The sequence below is a fragment of the Chiloscyllium punctatum genome, chromosome 5 (genome assembly GCF_047496795.1).
Source record: "Chiloscyllium punctatum isolate Juve2018m chromosome 5, sChiPun1.3, whole genome shotgun sequence".
Lineage (NCBI taxonomy): Eukaryota > Metazoa > Chordata > Chondrichthyes > Orectolobiformes > Hemiscylliidae > Chiloscyllium > Chiloscyllium punctatum.
In genome coordinates, this window is record NC_092743.1 from 14,644,319 (window position 1) to 14,661,505 (window position 17,187).

General features: G+C 38.3%; 1 protein-coding gene across 2 annotated transcripts in view; it reads right to left on the reverse strand.

The window, feature by feature from the left end:
- Positions 1–374: 374 nt before the first annotated feature.
- Positions 375–17,187, reverse strand: part of LOC140476896 (tyrosine-protein phosphatase non-receptor type 2-like) — a 94,908-nt gene continuing 78,095 nt past the window's right edge. Inside the window, exons 10-11 of one of the 2 annotated variants that reach the window (XM_072569792.1) lie at positions 8,890–9,004; positions 375–651 (exon numbers count right to left, since the gene is read on the reverse strand). In XM_072569792.1, coding sequence (XP_072425893.1) covers positions 8,905–9,004 — 100 coding nt within the window. In that variant the 3' untranslated portion in view covers positions 375–651; positions 8,890–8,904. The remainder of the gene's footprint in view (positions 652–8,889; positions 9,005–17,187) is intronic. The other variant, XM_072569794.1, reaches the window with a different exon arrangement.

Consider the following 17,187-nt stretch of genomic DNA (forward strand, 5'->3'; position numbering starts at 1 on the left):
TCCTCTCATCTTTAAATATTCTGACTTTAATTGCTCCACCATTGGAGGTTATGCCTTTAGTGGTCTTCTTCCTATGCAGTCCCTAACCTCCATAGTTATATCCCTCTCTTCCCCTTAAAATCTACTCCTTTGACCAAGCCTTTGAACATCTATTCTAATGTAAAATGTGTCAAATTCTGACTTAGAACGCCCATGAAGCACCACAGGAAGTGGAAGGAGCTAAGGTAGAAGTAGCTACATAAAGTTTTATTGTTGTTAAATTACACTAATATTGCATAATAATTAGCTCCCTCTATAAAATACAACAAATCTTTTTTTTTAAATTCAGAACATTTAATGCCACTCAGGGGTATAAAAATACACAATGAAATGACTAAAGTACAAAGCTTTTATTTTGCAACAGATTATAAGCTTTAAAAAACATGTCACAATACATGAAATCACTCCCTCTGCAGAAGGTCCCGTGGGGTCAGGTCTATGTTTGTCTCCTGCAGCTAGTAGTTTACGCTGTAAACAGTTACATGTGAGATCTCCTACAGAGCAGACCTCACTGTCCTGATAGGTTTTTTTGTCCTGCTTTCCACGGCTGATAAAAATAGGTGAAGAATGTGGCATCTGTTCTGTGGACTTAGCAGTCAGACAGTCTTTAGCCTATGACATACAATACAGAACATAAAAGATTTATTCAGTGCAATAGGTCCACTGTATCCACATAATAACACATAATTCACAGGTAACGTAATTAAATACAAGATTTTGCTTCTGCCATTAAGAACTCTGGATAAAATTAATGGCTGATGGACAACAGTCATTGGATTAAAATTTGCTAAGATATTCACTTAAGTCACAACACCTGGTTTGTGGAACATCAGTTTTCAGATAAGTTAAAACAACTGTTGTGTTAGTTGCTAGATTATGTACCTAAGTGTGTGAAGCTTTAGTTTGGTCTCATTTCATGCCAATTTCTCTAATTCCACCATGTTGTCCAGAGTGAGCCTTAACAAATACAGAACCATTTCAGTGCTGTCATTCACTCTAGGTGTAAACTTTGACCAATATAATTAATGATTACAACATATAAAGTAACTTAGAGTTCTGAAGCATGTTTAAAACAGTGAGCACATTTTAGTTAGTAATAGAACATTATCAAAATATTTAAATTTTTAAAATATCTTAAATAGAAGATCAACCAAAATATAACTAGCATTTGTATTCTGTTAGAGGAGATTCACTATATCTTGTATGCTTTTGCAATACAGGAGCAAATAATTGATTAGAAAGCACATTTCCAGTCATTTTGCTTTATAGTGAACAAAATGTTTGCACAGATCTATTTTCTGGTAGTTCAGTATTTAAAACATACCAATAAAAGGAAGTAAAATTTTCATATTTTAAACAGACCAGGTTATTAAATTATGAGCTGGCATTGTTTTGTACCAGCAATAATATCCTTCAGTTCACGGGATAAATGGCTATTTGGAGGAATAAAGTTTTGTCATGAGGCTTTTAAGTGTTACATAAATACTTCTACGATTCTTGCCTGTATTACTTTATTAAGAACAGAGTTGTTTCATGTGTTGCTTTCTTATTGCGTGGAGAATTGTTTTGCAAATTGTTTTGCCACCATACCTGAAAAATCTATTTATTTAAAATCTCATTTTAAAACACAGATTTTTAAAACTGTTTACACTGACATTAATGTATGCAATCTTTAGTTGAGTTGCATCCTTGAGAAGAAAATTGACAGAATTTTATATTTGTGCTTAATTTAGATTTTATAAGAACGTGGTAGCCAACTTGATGAAACATGAAAAACTACATTGTTTAATCTGTGATGCAAAGATCGGTCCTCAAAAAAATGAAACCTTATATTAGGAATAAAACTATAAAGATTTAAAATAAAGCTGCCGTCCTTCGCGATGTTCTTAATAGATTACTTACGAAAATGTTTTAATTTTTCAACTGTTACATCAAGTGAAGCCAAAGGCAGCCTTGTCTTACTTTTAGTGCTCTCAAGAAACTTAATTACATGAATTTAAAAATAAACATAGTTCTATTAAACTACAGCCATGAGAAATTTTCAGGGTAAATTCTGGAATCAGTATCTACATATTAACATTTCTGCACAGGACAAACCTCCTATCCATACATCTCATTTCTGCTTCTATAGTGAATCAGAGAACTTGTGTCAACATTTAACATCAAAGCTAATCTGTTCAACATTTAGAATGGAATACCATTTGTGAATGTAATAGCAAAACTTTCCCATATGTCAAAATCCATGCACTCCATTTGTTGTGAATTTGTCATAGAACATAGAACATAGAACAATACAGCACAGAACAGGCCCTTCGGCCCACGATGTTGTGCCGAACTTCTATCCTAGATTAAGCACCCATCCATGTACCTATCCAAATGCCGCTTAAAGGTCGCCAATGAATCTGACTCTACCACTCCCACGGGCAGTGCATTCCATGCCCCCACCACTCTCTGGGTGAAGAACCCACCCCTGACATCTCCCCTATACCTTCCACCCTTCACCTTAAATTTATGTCCCCTTGTAACACTCTGTTGTACCCGGGGAAAAAGTTTCTGACTGTCTACTCTATCTATTCCTCTGATCATCTTATAAACCTCTATCAAGTCACCCCTCATCCTTCGCCGTTCCAACGAGAAAAGGCCGAGAACTCTCAACCTATCCTCGTATGACCTACTCTCCATTCCAGGCAACATCCTGGTAAATCTTCTCTGCACCCTCTCCAAAGCTTCCACATCTTTCCTAAAGTGAGGCGACCAGAACTGCACACAGTACTCCAAATGTGGCCTAACCAAAGTCCTGTACAGCTGCAACATCACCTCACGACTCTTGAATTCAATCCCTCTGCTAATGAACGATAATACTCCATAGGCCTTCTTACAAACTCTATCCACCTGAGTGGCAACCTTCAAAGATCTATGTACATAGACCCCAAGATCCCTCTGTTCCTCCACCTGACCAAGAACCCTACCATTAACCCTGTATTCCGCATTCTTATTTGTTCTTCCAAAATGGACAACTTCACACTTGGCAGGGTTGAACTCCATCTGCCACTCCTCAGCCCAGCTCTGCATCATATCTAAGTCCCTCTGCAGCCGACAACAGCCCTCCTCACTGTCCACAACTCCACCTATCTTTGTATCATCTGCAAATTTACTGACCCACCCTTCGACTCCCTCATCTAAGTCATTAATAAAAATTACAAACAGCAGAGGGCCCAGAACTGATCCCTGCGGAACTCCACTTGTAACTGGACTCCATGCTGAATATTTACCATCTACCACCACTCTCTGACTTCGACCGGTTAGCCAGTTTTCTATCCAATTGGCCAAATTTCCCTCTATCCCATGCCTCCTGACTTTCCGCATAAGCCTACCATGGGGAACCTTATCAAATGCCTTACTAAAATCCATGTACACTACATCCACTGCTCTACCCTCATCCACATGCTTGGTCACCTCCTCGAAGAATTCAATAAGACTTGTAAGGCAAGACCTACCCTTCACAAATCCGTGCTGGCTGTCCCTAATCAAGCAGTGCCGTTCCAGATACTCGTAAATCCTATCCCTCAGTACCCTTTCCATTACTTTGCCTACCACAGAAGTAAGACTAACTGGCCTGTAATTCCCGGGGTTATCCCTATTCCCTTTTTTGAACAGGGGCACAACATTCGCTACTCTCCAGTCCCCTGGTACCACCCCCGTTGCCAGTGAAGACGAGAAGATCATTGCCAACGGTACTGCAATTTCCTCTCTTGCTTCCCACATAATCCTAGGATATATCCCGTCAGGCCCGGGGGACTTGTCTATCCTCAAGTTGTTCAAAATGTCCAACACATCTTCCTTCCTAACAGATATCTCTTCTAGCTTATCAGTCCGTTTCACACTCTCCTCTTCAACAATACAGTCCCTCTCGTTCGTAAATACTGAAGAGAAGTACTTGTTCAAGACCTCTCCTATCTCTTCCGACTCAATACACAGTCTCCCACCACTGTCCTTGATCGGACCTACCCTCGTTCTCGTCATTCTCAGGTTTCTCACATACGCATAGAATGCCTTGGGGTTATCCTTGATCCTATCCGCCAGGGATTTTTCATGCCCTCTCTTAGCTCTCCTAATCCCTTTCTTCAGGTCCCTTCTGGCTATCCTGTATCCCTCCACTGCTCTGTCTGAACCTTGTTTCCTCAACCTTATGTAAGCCTCCTTCTTCCTCTTTACTAGACATTCAACCTCCCTCGTCAACCAAGGCTCCCTCACACGACCATTTCTTTCCTGCCTGATCGGTACATACATATCAAGGACACGTCGTATCTGCTCCTTGAAAAAGTCCCACATTTCCACCACATCCTTCCCTGACAGCCTATGCTCCCAACGTATGCTCCTCAAATCCTGTCTTACAGCATCGTAATTTCCCTTCCCCCAATTGTAAAAACTTCCTTGTTGTGTGCACCTATCCCTCTCCATAACCAAGGTGAAAGTGACAGAATTGTGGTCGCCATCACCAAAATGTTCACCCACTAACAAGCCCACCACTTGTCCCGGTTCGTTACCGAGTACCAAATCCAATATGGCCTCCCCTCTGGTTGGACAATCTACATACTGCGTTAGAAAAGCTTCCTGGACACACTGCACAAACACCGCCCCATCCAATCTACTTGATCTAAAGAGCTTCCAATCAATATTTGGGAAGTTGAAGTCGCCCATGACTACGACCCTGTGGCTTCTGCACCTTTCCAAAATCTGTTTCCCAATCTGTTTCTCCACATCTTTGCTGCTATTGGGGGGCCTATAATAAACACCCAACAAGGTGACTGCACCTTTCCTATTTCTGACTTCAGCCCATACTACCTCCAGAGGCAGATCTCCCTCAAACTTCCTTTCTGCAGCCGTTATACCATTTCTAATTAGCAATGCCACCCCCCCTCCTTTTTTACCACCCTCCCTAATCTTACTGAAACATCTGTAACCAGGAACCTCCAACAGCCATTCCTGTCCCTCATCTATCCATGTTTCCGTGATGGCTACAACATCGTAGTCCCTTTTTATAAACTCAAAATTTAACAATGACTTTAGAGCTATTCGTTAATATATTTTACACCTTACTGAAGACCTTGTCCTGTTCTGAAAGCCTAGGCCAAAACTTTTTATACTTAAGCCCAGACTGGTGAGTTTGTTGGACAAAGTTTATGCTCAGACTGCAGATTGAGTGTACAATTCCCAAACATGTAAGGTATGTCAATGATATGACAATAAAAGTCACAAAAATTACCAATTCGTAGGTCGAATTTCAACACGTTTACTCAAGAATTAGAAAGCGGAGAGAAAAAGAAATATGGACTATTTCACTGGCTTAAGAACTTCAGGATATCCAAGTTAAAAGTGTTAGATAAAAGCAAGTTTCTTTTAAACTGATTTACAATTCTATTATAAGCTTTATTCAGGTAAAGCATGACAAAGATTGAGGAAACAGAAGAAACAAGCATGAACTACTTATTAATGTTTGTTCATAGTTGCATGAATTATAAATTCGCTATTGTCTTGAAAGCTACTCAGCTTAGAGGGACAGTTTATCTCATACATGTGTATTTATGCCAAGCTTAACTGATAATATGGATCCCAATTTTAATCATCACAGTATCACAGCAATAAAACCTTCAAACCAGATGTGTGACAGTTGGGAATTTAGGAAAGTGGTGGAGAGGAGACAGTTAGATTTTAGATTACTTAGTGTGGAAACAGGCCCTTCGGCTCAACAAGTCCACACCGCCCCGCCGAAGCGCAAACCACCCATACCCCGACATTTACCCCTTACCTAACACTACGGGCAATTTAGCATGGCCAATTCACCTGACCTGCACATCTTTGGACTGTGGGAGGAAACCAGAGCACCCGGAGGAAACCCACGCAGACACGGGGAGTCAGTCGCCTGAGGCGGGAAATGAACCCGGGTCTCTGGCGCTGTGAGGCAGCAGTGCTAACCACTGTGCCACCGTGCCAGGGAAAACAACTTTGCTGTAAACAGTACCTTCCATAAAAAGGCCACCATGAAGTTTCGTATGGGATCAGTTTCTCTTAAATTTATATTTTTCTGCATTCAAGGTAAAGCACTGCAACCAATTAGCATACAACAAAGATCTAGGAATAACCAGTTAATCTGCTCGGTGTAGTTGCAAGGCAGTGCTGAGACAGTGTTGCATTGGTTTCATGCCTGAACTCTGGCAAATGAGTCTTTGCCAGTCAGGGGGATGTAACTGGTCGCACGGCCTTCTCAAACAAGAGCATGGGAGCTATTCCCCAATGTCTGACCAATACTTATTCTTCATGCAACATCTGGTCATGACCACATTGCTTGTTTGTAGAAGTTACCTACCTGCCAACTGTATTTTTACTTTACAACAGTAATAATATACTGCCAGCAATAATCTGCATTCTTGATTGACTGTGAAGTATTTTGCGATGTCAGTTGTTTATGAAAGGCCCTTTATAAATACACAACTGTTTTCTTTAATGGGAGATGATTCCGAAGACATACATTCAGCAGATCTGGGGGCAGAGACAATTAGTGCAGAGAACGGTACACTGACTCAATGGGCTGATGGGCTTCTTCTGTCCTGTATGATTTGATAAACATCTTACCAGAACTTTAAGGTGCACTTCCAAAGATCTTACAGGAGCAGAAAGTATGAGTGAAGCTTTTTTAGGTTCATTGGTTAACTTCAGCTAGCAGCAGACCATGTGTTCTTATTGGCAAGGACACAACACATTGTCCTCATTCAAAGCACACACTTTGTTTACTCCTCTTCATAGCAGCCTCCAAAGACATTGTGTTTGCATATGGTATCAATTCAACACTTCTCAGTCCTCTCATTTCAGACCATAGCCACTTCTTTACTGTTCACTATCTCTCCATACTCCTTGCATTTTGCTGCTTCTTACCTTTAGCAAATCCATTATATACTTACATTACATACATGGTGTTCTCTAAGTTTTTTGGGAATTCCTTTCCTCAAAAGTCAATAGATGCAATAAAATCAATTATTTTAAAAATATTCTTGAAGAGGGGAAATTAGAACTGAGGTTAAAACCAGATCGGCCATTATCTTATTGAATGATGGAATAGGTTTGAAAGGCTGAGTGGCCTACACCTGTTTGATGTCCATATGTGAAGCAGTAAACATGTAATTTATCTGTTCAGTGTCTGCTCATTAAGTCCCAACCCCCTGTTCTTGTAGAACTAGTGCACAGCACAAAAGCAGAAGAATTACAACCTTCAACAATGGAGCAGAAAGCTTTGAAAGGCAGTAGACCTTCATGAATGTTGCAAATTGGAAATATTGATCAGGTTCTCAGTTTGTTACTTGTACCACTTGATCAACAGCAAATAATATTTATTCAGCTGTAAGAAGCCCGTTAACAGAAAATTTCAGTGAAAAAGGGATGATCAAGTTATAGAGTCGTATAACACGAAAACAGATCTTTTGGTCCAATGGCTGCGTCAACCAGATACCCTAAATTGATCTAGTCCCATTTGCCAACATTTATCCCATAACCGTCTTAATCCTTCCTATTCACATACTCATCTGGATGACTTTTAAAATGTAATTGTACCTGCCTCCACTATCTCCTCTGGCAGCTGATTCCATATATGCACCACCTCTGTGTGAAAAAGTTGCCCCTTAGGTCCATTTTATCTCTCACCTTAAACATGTGCTCTCTAGTTTCAGACTCCCCTATCAAAGGGGAAAGACTTTGGCTAATCACCCATAATTGAATGCAGTATTCCAAAGTCCTGTACAGCCACAACATGACATTGCAACTCTTATACTCAATGCACTGACCAATAATGGCAAGCATGCTAAATACTTTTGGCACCACCCAGTCTACCTGTGACTCCACTTTCAATGAACTATGAACGTGCACCCTGGGACTCTTTGTTCAGTAGGGCCATACCATTAACTGTGTAAGTCCTGCGTTTGGCATCAACTGATTGCTGTGAAACTCTACCCTTACAAAATAAATACAAAGTTCCCATGACACTGCCCACATCAAATACTCCCAGGACAAGTACAGCACAGGGTTTGATACAGAGTAAAGTTCCCTGTAATCTTTTAAACTAATCTGGCCTTAATGTGCCAGACTGGCCTTCTTTTCTGTGTAAGTTTTCTTCGACAGACGACAGAATGTGCTGTTGCTCTGCCATCTTCAATTGCAATCTCTGGACTGGCAAGCTGTTCAACATACAGTACAGTATAATTACACACGTCATTTCCACAAGGCATTTTAAAAAGAGCCTCACAGAAATCTGAACATTTGTCTCAACTGTACTCAATGAAACTTCCTGTGACTATCTACAGTTGCACTAGAGAGGACTTTGATTGTAATATTGTTAACATTTTATGTCAGAGGTCAATTAAAGATGCATTATTTTCTTTATTTTGTGTCAGAGACTCTAAATAGCTCAATATATTACTATTGCCACTCTTACTCAGAATTGGCCTGCAGATTTATAAAATCCATGAGATTCCATACAATCTTATATTGAAAATAAAATCAAGATTGAATTAAAAATTGTGTCCAATTTTGTGCAACTTAGAGTTATCACGTGAATTTTTCAGGTCAGTATAAATCCCACCAGCTGATCAGGACAGCTGCTTAAAAGGACAAAATAAGTGCATTCACTTGATCTTTTATAATAAATGCTGATGTCAAATCATTTGTGAAACAAATCAACATCAAGAAAATGAGTATTGCTGGAACGAAAAGTCCTGTCAAGCTTTTCATCATGCACTTATCAGGATAAACACAAGATTGCCAAATTTCAAATGGACCAAATCATAAAATGAGAAAGGGTACCTTTCCCTCTTTTTTTCAGAAAGATAAATTGCTGCTCCCTTTGAATCTCGGCATTCTTGTGCCTGTCCAGATGAATGCAAAATGTGTCGTTTCTTTTCTCAGCAACACGCAAACTCTAGAAAATAAATACCTTTACTTGGAAACAGAAGTGCTCTGTTATCGTCTGCTATGACCAAATAAAGCACAGTTTGGTACCAAGTTAATGAATATCACAAAATAATGCAAAACTTTAATGAAACTAAAGCAGGGTTCTCACTGAAAATAAATGTTGAACTTCAATTCAAACTTAACAGTTTTCTTGCAAACCTTCTGAATCTAACTCTAAAGCAGTATGTATAAATGCAAATTTAAGCATGTTCCATGAAGTCTTTGAACGTTTTGAAATAGTTCAAAGTTTCAACCTTCTTTATGGGCATTGTACATTTGCAGATGGATGGCTCATTGCCTATCTAGGCAGTCCAAATATCAGTGCTGTCACCCAAAATCTACGCTATCAAAAGAACTGCACTAAGGTATTGTAGATGCATTACTTCTACACTCCTCTCTCCACAAAGTTCTAGGTTTGCATTATTACAGAACAGATCAACAATTGTAATAACAGGAAATAAATGAATGCACTACTACCAATTAATATAACAAAGATGACAAAATGAAACACTAGGAATAAATATTAGTAATAGAGGCCAAAGCCAGATTTACACTCAACTTAAGGGCAACAAAAAAACCCATGAAATTTTAAGTAGTTGTTTGACAGTATGGACATGGTCTTTCTTTTTTAATCGATACTCAATCTATTGAATGTTTTCATCTTGTATTCATTGGTATTTCTTGTGAATTGGCACAATGGGAAAGCAACATTAACACTATGAGAGTACTGATTGATTGGCAATGAGATTTCTGATTGGTAGAGGCATCGCTATGGATGATGCACTAGTCAATGCTGACTGACAGTCGATCATAGAGCTTGGTTCAAATTTTAAACCAGGTAGGTTGACTGTTTGATCAAGGTATTGACTTTCAAAATGAACCTGAGAATGGCTTTCACTTGCTTTGCTGCAATAAAATAACAGTGGTATGTGTACATTTTCTTCCTGCCTGCAAAGAACAGGGCTCCATGCATTAATATATGTAGCTTCCAGTACACACAAATGTAAATACTGCAAGCCCAACTTATAGTTCTAAATTGGCTGTAGGCACAATTCTTCACATGGTCAGGATTATGAAGCAAATTTTGACCAGTTGCAGAATCACATCTAAATGTTGAACACATGGAGTCATGCAAACATGAGCTGGTTGGGCACAAGTCAGTAGCATTTTGTTTATTGAAAAGAGCTATTCGATACGATCTATCAGCCTTTGAGATGTATGGCCGAAATATCTGGGATCACACTGACAATGGAATTCATTTACCACATTACTCTTGTGTGCGCTAGCCAAAACTTCCTTGCCTGATTACAGCATCCAATTAGTGGTGAATACCACTTGAGTTGCCACTACATAGGAATCACTTAAAACAACTAGCTACCCACTGCTCAAACTTTCACAATACTTTAGCCAGGCTGTTAGTTGGGAAGACCAGACAAGACCTTCATTCTGATAGCAATGCAGAGTCCCTGTGCTCATTTGACACTTATGAAAGCAGCTCATTAACATCTTCTCCAGAGCAATTAGGGATGAGCAATACATGCTGGCTTGGACTGAGATGTCCATATCCCATGATAAAGAAATAAAATCTTGTGAGTAGTCTTAATGATTGCATAACAAAAAGCTTCAACAAAATTGTGCTTTTTCAGCAATTTGAAATAGCAAATAAATGAGCGGCCAGTTAAGTTGTTAATTTCTCGAGGTCCCTCCCAAAATGTGAAGTCACCCTATTTTAATGTTCAGAAACCGATCATCAAATAAATTTAATCTACTAGTCAAACACAGATTTATTCCTGTGACTAGTGAATAACTTGCACTGGCCTTCTTTTTTGGTATGGATTTGAACAGGATGGTCTCAATAAGATCAAACAATCAGTGCATCCCTGTTTACAATTATTCAGTCTGATTGACTATGTACAGTGCAGGAAATGTAGCAAGAATACAAAAGTTTCAACTTTAGCGTAAATATATGCAGAAGAGAGAGTGGAAGAAGAAATGAAAGCAAAAAGTTTACCTTGTGAAAATAGATCTCCAATAAGGAAAAGCAGAAGAAATAAGGCTTCACAGGGCTAGAAGGTTACATGGAAGCAATGTACACTCCATTAAATGGTACTCTTATTAGAAAAGATAAACCTTATCTTTCTGTTAAGTCCATATTTATAATAAAAAGGTCAAAAGCCTTATACCATGATTCAATATACTTGGATAGCAATCCAAGCAGCTAACTTTGCCAAATTTGCAGAATGGTACATTTCATGTAGCAACTTCAGATTTGTGTGTTTAACTGTGCATATCTGCTCAACAGAAACTGCTTTATGCAGAGAACTGTTAGGAGTTTTAAGAAAATATACAATACTCACTGCTTCAATTAAAGATTCCTTACCTTCAGATCAAGTGTTCAGGACGCACAAGGTCTGCAATAGGTTTTTAAAACCACAATACTACAAACTAGTCTGCAAAATGGTCTGAAATACGCAATATCTATATTGCCATCTTTACAGATTGCAACCTAAAGCATTCTTAGCAAGATTAATGAGAACCATTTGTAGATTTATGTCTACCATTACATAAAAGAAATCATTAATATTTCAAATGCAGAAATGTTTTCCCCAAAGCTTTTAGAAAGAAGAGCTTGTTTTGACTGACCAGCTCGAATTTACATTTTTAATTAAAAGATTCAGTATAATCCGACTTCTTTCAAACACATAATTCTGTGGCTCGATTCTACAAAAAGCATACTATTTTCATGGATGCATAAAAGCCTTTTCATTTTTTATTCAATGCCTAAGAAAGTAGCTTGCAAATTACTAGAGTTTAAATCACTTCATACATCTGTTGAAATTTCAAAAATGCTCAGATCAGTAATAATTTAACAGTTACAAATAGCCCTTTTAAAATAGACTATGTACCATAATTTGTACATACACAACCAAATTAAGTATTCAACTTAAGTGTCTAAGTGAGATTTGGTACTAAATATTAACAGTAGAAACAGAAATACTGGAGACTGATGCTCTGCATATATTAAAACTAGCTAGATTTTTGATGCTGAATAGATTTGCAGGAATTAAGTTTTGCACTGGCTGTCAAAAAGTTCAAATGGTAACTCTGAAATTGTTACTTGCATACCTCAGTTGCATCACTGAGAAATCACTAAAAGGAAAGCAAAGGAAGGAGTGTATTACTTTGGAATAGATCTTGCAGAAGTAAACCTAGAGGCACTGAATATTGATTAGGAACAGTGAGCATCCCAGTGCACTAACAATAATGTATTCTAGACCTGGGAATACAATATCAAATAGGACACGAATGGAAGAAATCAAAGGACAGAAAATACATACATAGAAACTGCTTAGTTAGATGAAATTACCATTTTTAACATCCCATCAATTCTTTTCTGTTCTCATCTTAAAGCAGTGACATTTCACTGGGTATGGTTCAAAGGTCACCCATGCTTGGTACCAAGTGGCCACTCCATTGTGTGACAACATTAACAAAGCAAGAGTTTTAATGGGAATGCATTGTTATTATTGAGCTTTAGTCAAGGCTGACGTGCAGAAGTCATGCATTCCTACCCATCCCTTTATTGAGCCATGTGTCTTGAATTCACTTTAGAGCCATGGCAGTAAAATGCTTACTGAACTTGCTTAATGGATCCTCCATCAATAGGTGGCTCCAGTGAATGAAGGCAGCTGGAACAGTCAAATGGACCCCCTCTGGTAAAAAGTGCACCTTTGGTGGAAGGAGGCCTCATGGAAAATAGATACAAAAAAATTTCTTCAACCAGCTTCATTCCATGTAAGTAATTTAATTCTAATTAAATCACTCACAGGATATGGGGATTTTTGGCTAGGCCAGCATTTATTGCCTATCCCTAATTGTTCAGAGGGCAGTTCAGAGTTCACCACATTGCTATGGTATGGTGTCACATGTAGGCAAGACCAGGTAAGGAGGGCAGGTTTCCTTCCCTAAAAGGATATTTGTGGACTAGATAGGTTTTTCTGAAATTCTGGATTAGTGGTGCTGGAAGAGCACAGCAGTTCAGGCAGCATCCAAGTAGCGTCGAAATCGACGTTTCGGGCAAAAGCCCTGCTTTATTCCTGATTAAGGGCTTTTGCCCAAAACGTCGATTTTGAAGCTACTTGGATGCTGCCTGAACTGCTGTGCTCTTCCAGCACCACTAATCCAGAATCTGGTTTCCAGCATCTGCAGTCATTGTTTTTACCTCATAGGTTTTTCTGAAACATCAACAATGGTTTCATGGTCAATGTTAGACCCTTAATTCCAGGTTCGTTATTGAATTCAAATTCTACCATTTGAATTTGAACCCGGGTCCCCATAACATACACTGAGTTTCTGGATTAATAGTCCAGCATAACTCTCGTGATAATACCACCATTACCTCCCCTTGCTTATCTTTAATTTCCCTTTATAGAACATAGAACATAGAACAATACAACACAGAACAGGCCCTTCGGCCCACGATGTTGTGCCGAACTTCTATCCTAGATTAAGCACCCATCCATGTACCTATCCAAATGCCGCTTAAAGGTCGCCAATGAATTTATGTTTGTAATGATTTGATGTCAATTCAATGAAGAATCTTTGCTTTATGATCTTTTAGCCATTTATGTTTATACCTCAGATTATACTCAAAAGTGAGGTATTTTATTGCAGTTGAGACCTGGGCTTTGTGGGTGGAAGTCAGAAGATTCCTATCCTCTGATCTGTTCTTGTAGCCACTATATTTATACAGCTAGTTTAGTTCAGTTTCTGGATAACGGTAACCTATCAGGATGTTGACAGCGAGGGATTCATCCAAAGATTTTATACTTCAATGTACAAAATGGTCAAAGCTTCCCTTAAGTGAGTATTTTCTCATCAATGGCAACTACCCAGTAGACAAGAATGCAACTTTAACAGCAATTGTATGATAAATATCAATGAAACTTTAAGACATTTTTCTGGAACGGCATATACTTGGTTTCTTTAGACTGTGAATTCACCCATTTGCTAGATTCTTATTAGTTTCGTTATTGTGCAACAGAATGCTTGCTGACTGCATCCAATTTTTGCTAAAACACAGCACAACAAATAAACGATGCATTAATATATACCTACAGTTTTTAAAGTGCCAATCTGCTAAGCTTAACATCAAGGGACAATGCAGCAAGTGCTTCAGCCATGAGGAAGATGAGAGGAAAGAAGGTATTTCAACCGCAGCACTTTTCGGGGAAGTGACCAAATTACATACATGTAATGCTTCTGATTCATTACAATTAGGAGGTTTCTAAGATTGTTGTATTTTGAGCTGTCTCTTTACGTTTAGGCTAAAACTGAGAAGATTAGATTAGATTAGATTACTTACAATGTGGAAACAGGCCCTTCGGCCCAACAAGTCCACACCGCCCCGCCGAAGCGTAACCCACCCATACCCCTACATCTACATCTTCCCCTTACCTAACACTACGGGCAATAGATCTCATGACTATTCAGAATTCAACCCGACAAGTTCCAGAATATGACTCAGCAAGGTGCAAAATCCTTGCACCTCAGAACAAAGGCCAAGATTCAGCTGTCCTAAGAATAAAGAGACTCTCCAGCTCCATGTTTTTGGGGGAAGGAGGAAAGCTCAGAAGATGCAAAAAAAAAAATTTGGTGTGGTCAGCAAAGAGAAGAGGTTGCAGGTTCACTTCGAGGTACTCAAGCCAAATGCAGCAGGGAGAAAGTGGTTAGCTGAACAGCCACTTCTTGCATCCATTTAAGAAATCCGGAGAGATTTGTCCTGGGACGTCCAGATCGGCCATTGGCAGTAGCTTTGGAAAACTCTGAAAACGGAGGGAAATGCTTGAAGAAGTTCACTTGAAGTAAAACCCATTGGAAGCTTTTTTAAAATTCACTCATTCATGGGCCATGGACTTTGCTTGCTAGGCCAGATTTCCGGAAGCAAATCTAGACTTTATGCTATCAGGACTGTAATTCATCAGGTGATAAGTAAAAGAGATGAATGCTTCTTTCTGCAAGTTAAAGTATAATTTGCCTACAAAATCATAGTCAGTTAACTCATGCTTTCAGTCATGTTACAATTAATATCTAAAAAATGAAATTTTGTCATGCTTTTTAAGATATTAACTGAAAGTTTGAATTTATTTTCCAAAATTTTTGATGTCTACAAGAGTCATAATGTCAAGTATTTTAGATCTCCAACCACACTTCCTTCGCCACCGCCCCAAAAAAAAGTAGCAGCCTATCCCTTTGCTCACATTTCTATTTAATCAGTTTGTTTTAAAAAGCCCTTCTGATGACATTTTCCCTTGACTAGCAGATTATTCAGCTAGTTTGAAAAAAACTTCACTCAATTTGAATCTAGCTGTGTCAAACTTGGCAAGTTCATGGTACTTGAATGCGAAAGCAAGTCACAAAGTTATAAAAATAATGAAGAATGTGATGTTCATGATGTACCTGTCATTGATTTTTTTCAAAAAATAATTTCACAGGAACTATGGCACCTCACTATCTTCTAAATGTATGAAAACTGAAAGAAAACGTGAACAACTCTGACACAATTTTCAGATGCAATTGCTTTTATGGTGCTAAAAATGGTTGAAACATAGAAAATTCCCATATATTGGACTACAACATTAGTCCTACATGAGAAGAAAAGCAGAATAAGAAACATAACTATCAAATGCTCACAGTTCACATACTCGAGAGTTAATGAAAGGTAAGAGGAAACAGTGCATATCCAGTCTGTGAAAATAAGCACTGCCCGCAATGTGGCCCTTGTCACATTCAGGATTTGGCAGGGGTGGGCAGGGCAAACCATCTTTTCAATACAGAATTTTAACAACAGCACTGGATATCCTTAATGCATTACATATTGCTTATGGTTGTCAGTAATAATTCAAGAATAAATTATTGATACAATCCATTTTTAAGCCGGTCAGTGCACTGTCATCAAGGCTTACAACTTTATTTCCTCCCACGGGATTGTAAAATAACTGGTCCAAGAACTTGAATTTTGTCTTTTTTTAAAAAAATGGAGTTTAAACAAAAAAAACGACTGAACTTTAAGGAACACATCAATAATAAATAATAAAATTTAATGGATGACGCAAGATTGCTACCATGAAAGAATGCTAATGCATTGGCATGGGTCATTAATCATATCGTGTAGCGATGAGTACTGCATTTTAGAGCAGATCTGCACTATTTACGTCCTCAGGACCTGAACCAGTAAGTTTACAACAACCCCTTATTTTATAATATGTTGCATCATCTCTAATACAAATATACAATATAACGAACCGCTGAAATCTAAAAATTTATTCAACTGGTCTTGCTGGAATGTAAAACTGCAACAATTTATTAAGTGGGATCTGATGTGTTAATGTCAACAGATTTCCCCTCCTTGGCCAATATATGGCCTTGTTCCACTATTTCATATTTAGGTCATTATTAACCAACACTAGCAAGAAACACTTCTCAACTCTTTAACCCATAGAAGCATCTTTGGATATCTTGGCAGCATTTATACAACAGTGCCTTTACAATGTGGTCAGTATTTTATCTGAAAAAGGCATGGTTATTATTTCTAAATATAGATAGCATGTCTAGAAAATCAAAGTGTTGAATAAAAATAAGTTTTCAATACTCAAATTGGAAAATATACTTCATACAATCATGAAAATGAATGGCCTATCGACAGTACAACGCATTTCTTTGAAACCTCTATGGGTTAAGGAGTTAACTAGTATTTTATACATACATAACGATCCAGTAAGTAATCCAAATATTTCAGTCACTGTTGATTTTTGACAAGGAAATTAAAAATTGTATTTCCAGAAATCTTCCTATGCCTTTGCTAAATGACCAACTGCACACTATGCACAGCTGTGTAAACAAAACCAAAAGAAAAATAATATTTTATGCCTGAGGTTCTTTTAAAAAAAATCAAATGCTTTTAAGTGTACAATAATTATGCCGATCAGAAAGGAAAATAACAGTTTAAGAAATGAAGAGCAGCAGCAGGCTAAAGCAATAAGGAAGAGGTCCAGTGGCAAGGCAAGTGGTAGGAGTTTCTTTCTGTTACTTGCTGGTTTAACTTTCATGGGAATGGAACTCAAAGCAGCCTACCAAATTTTAGAGCTTCAT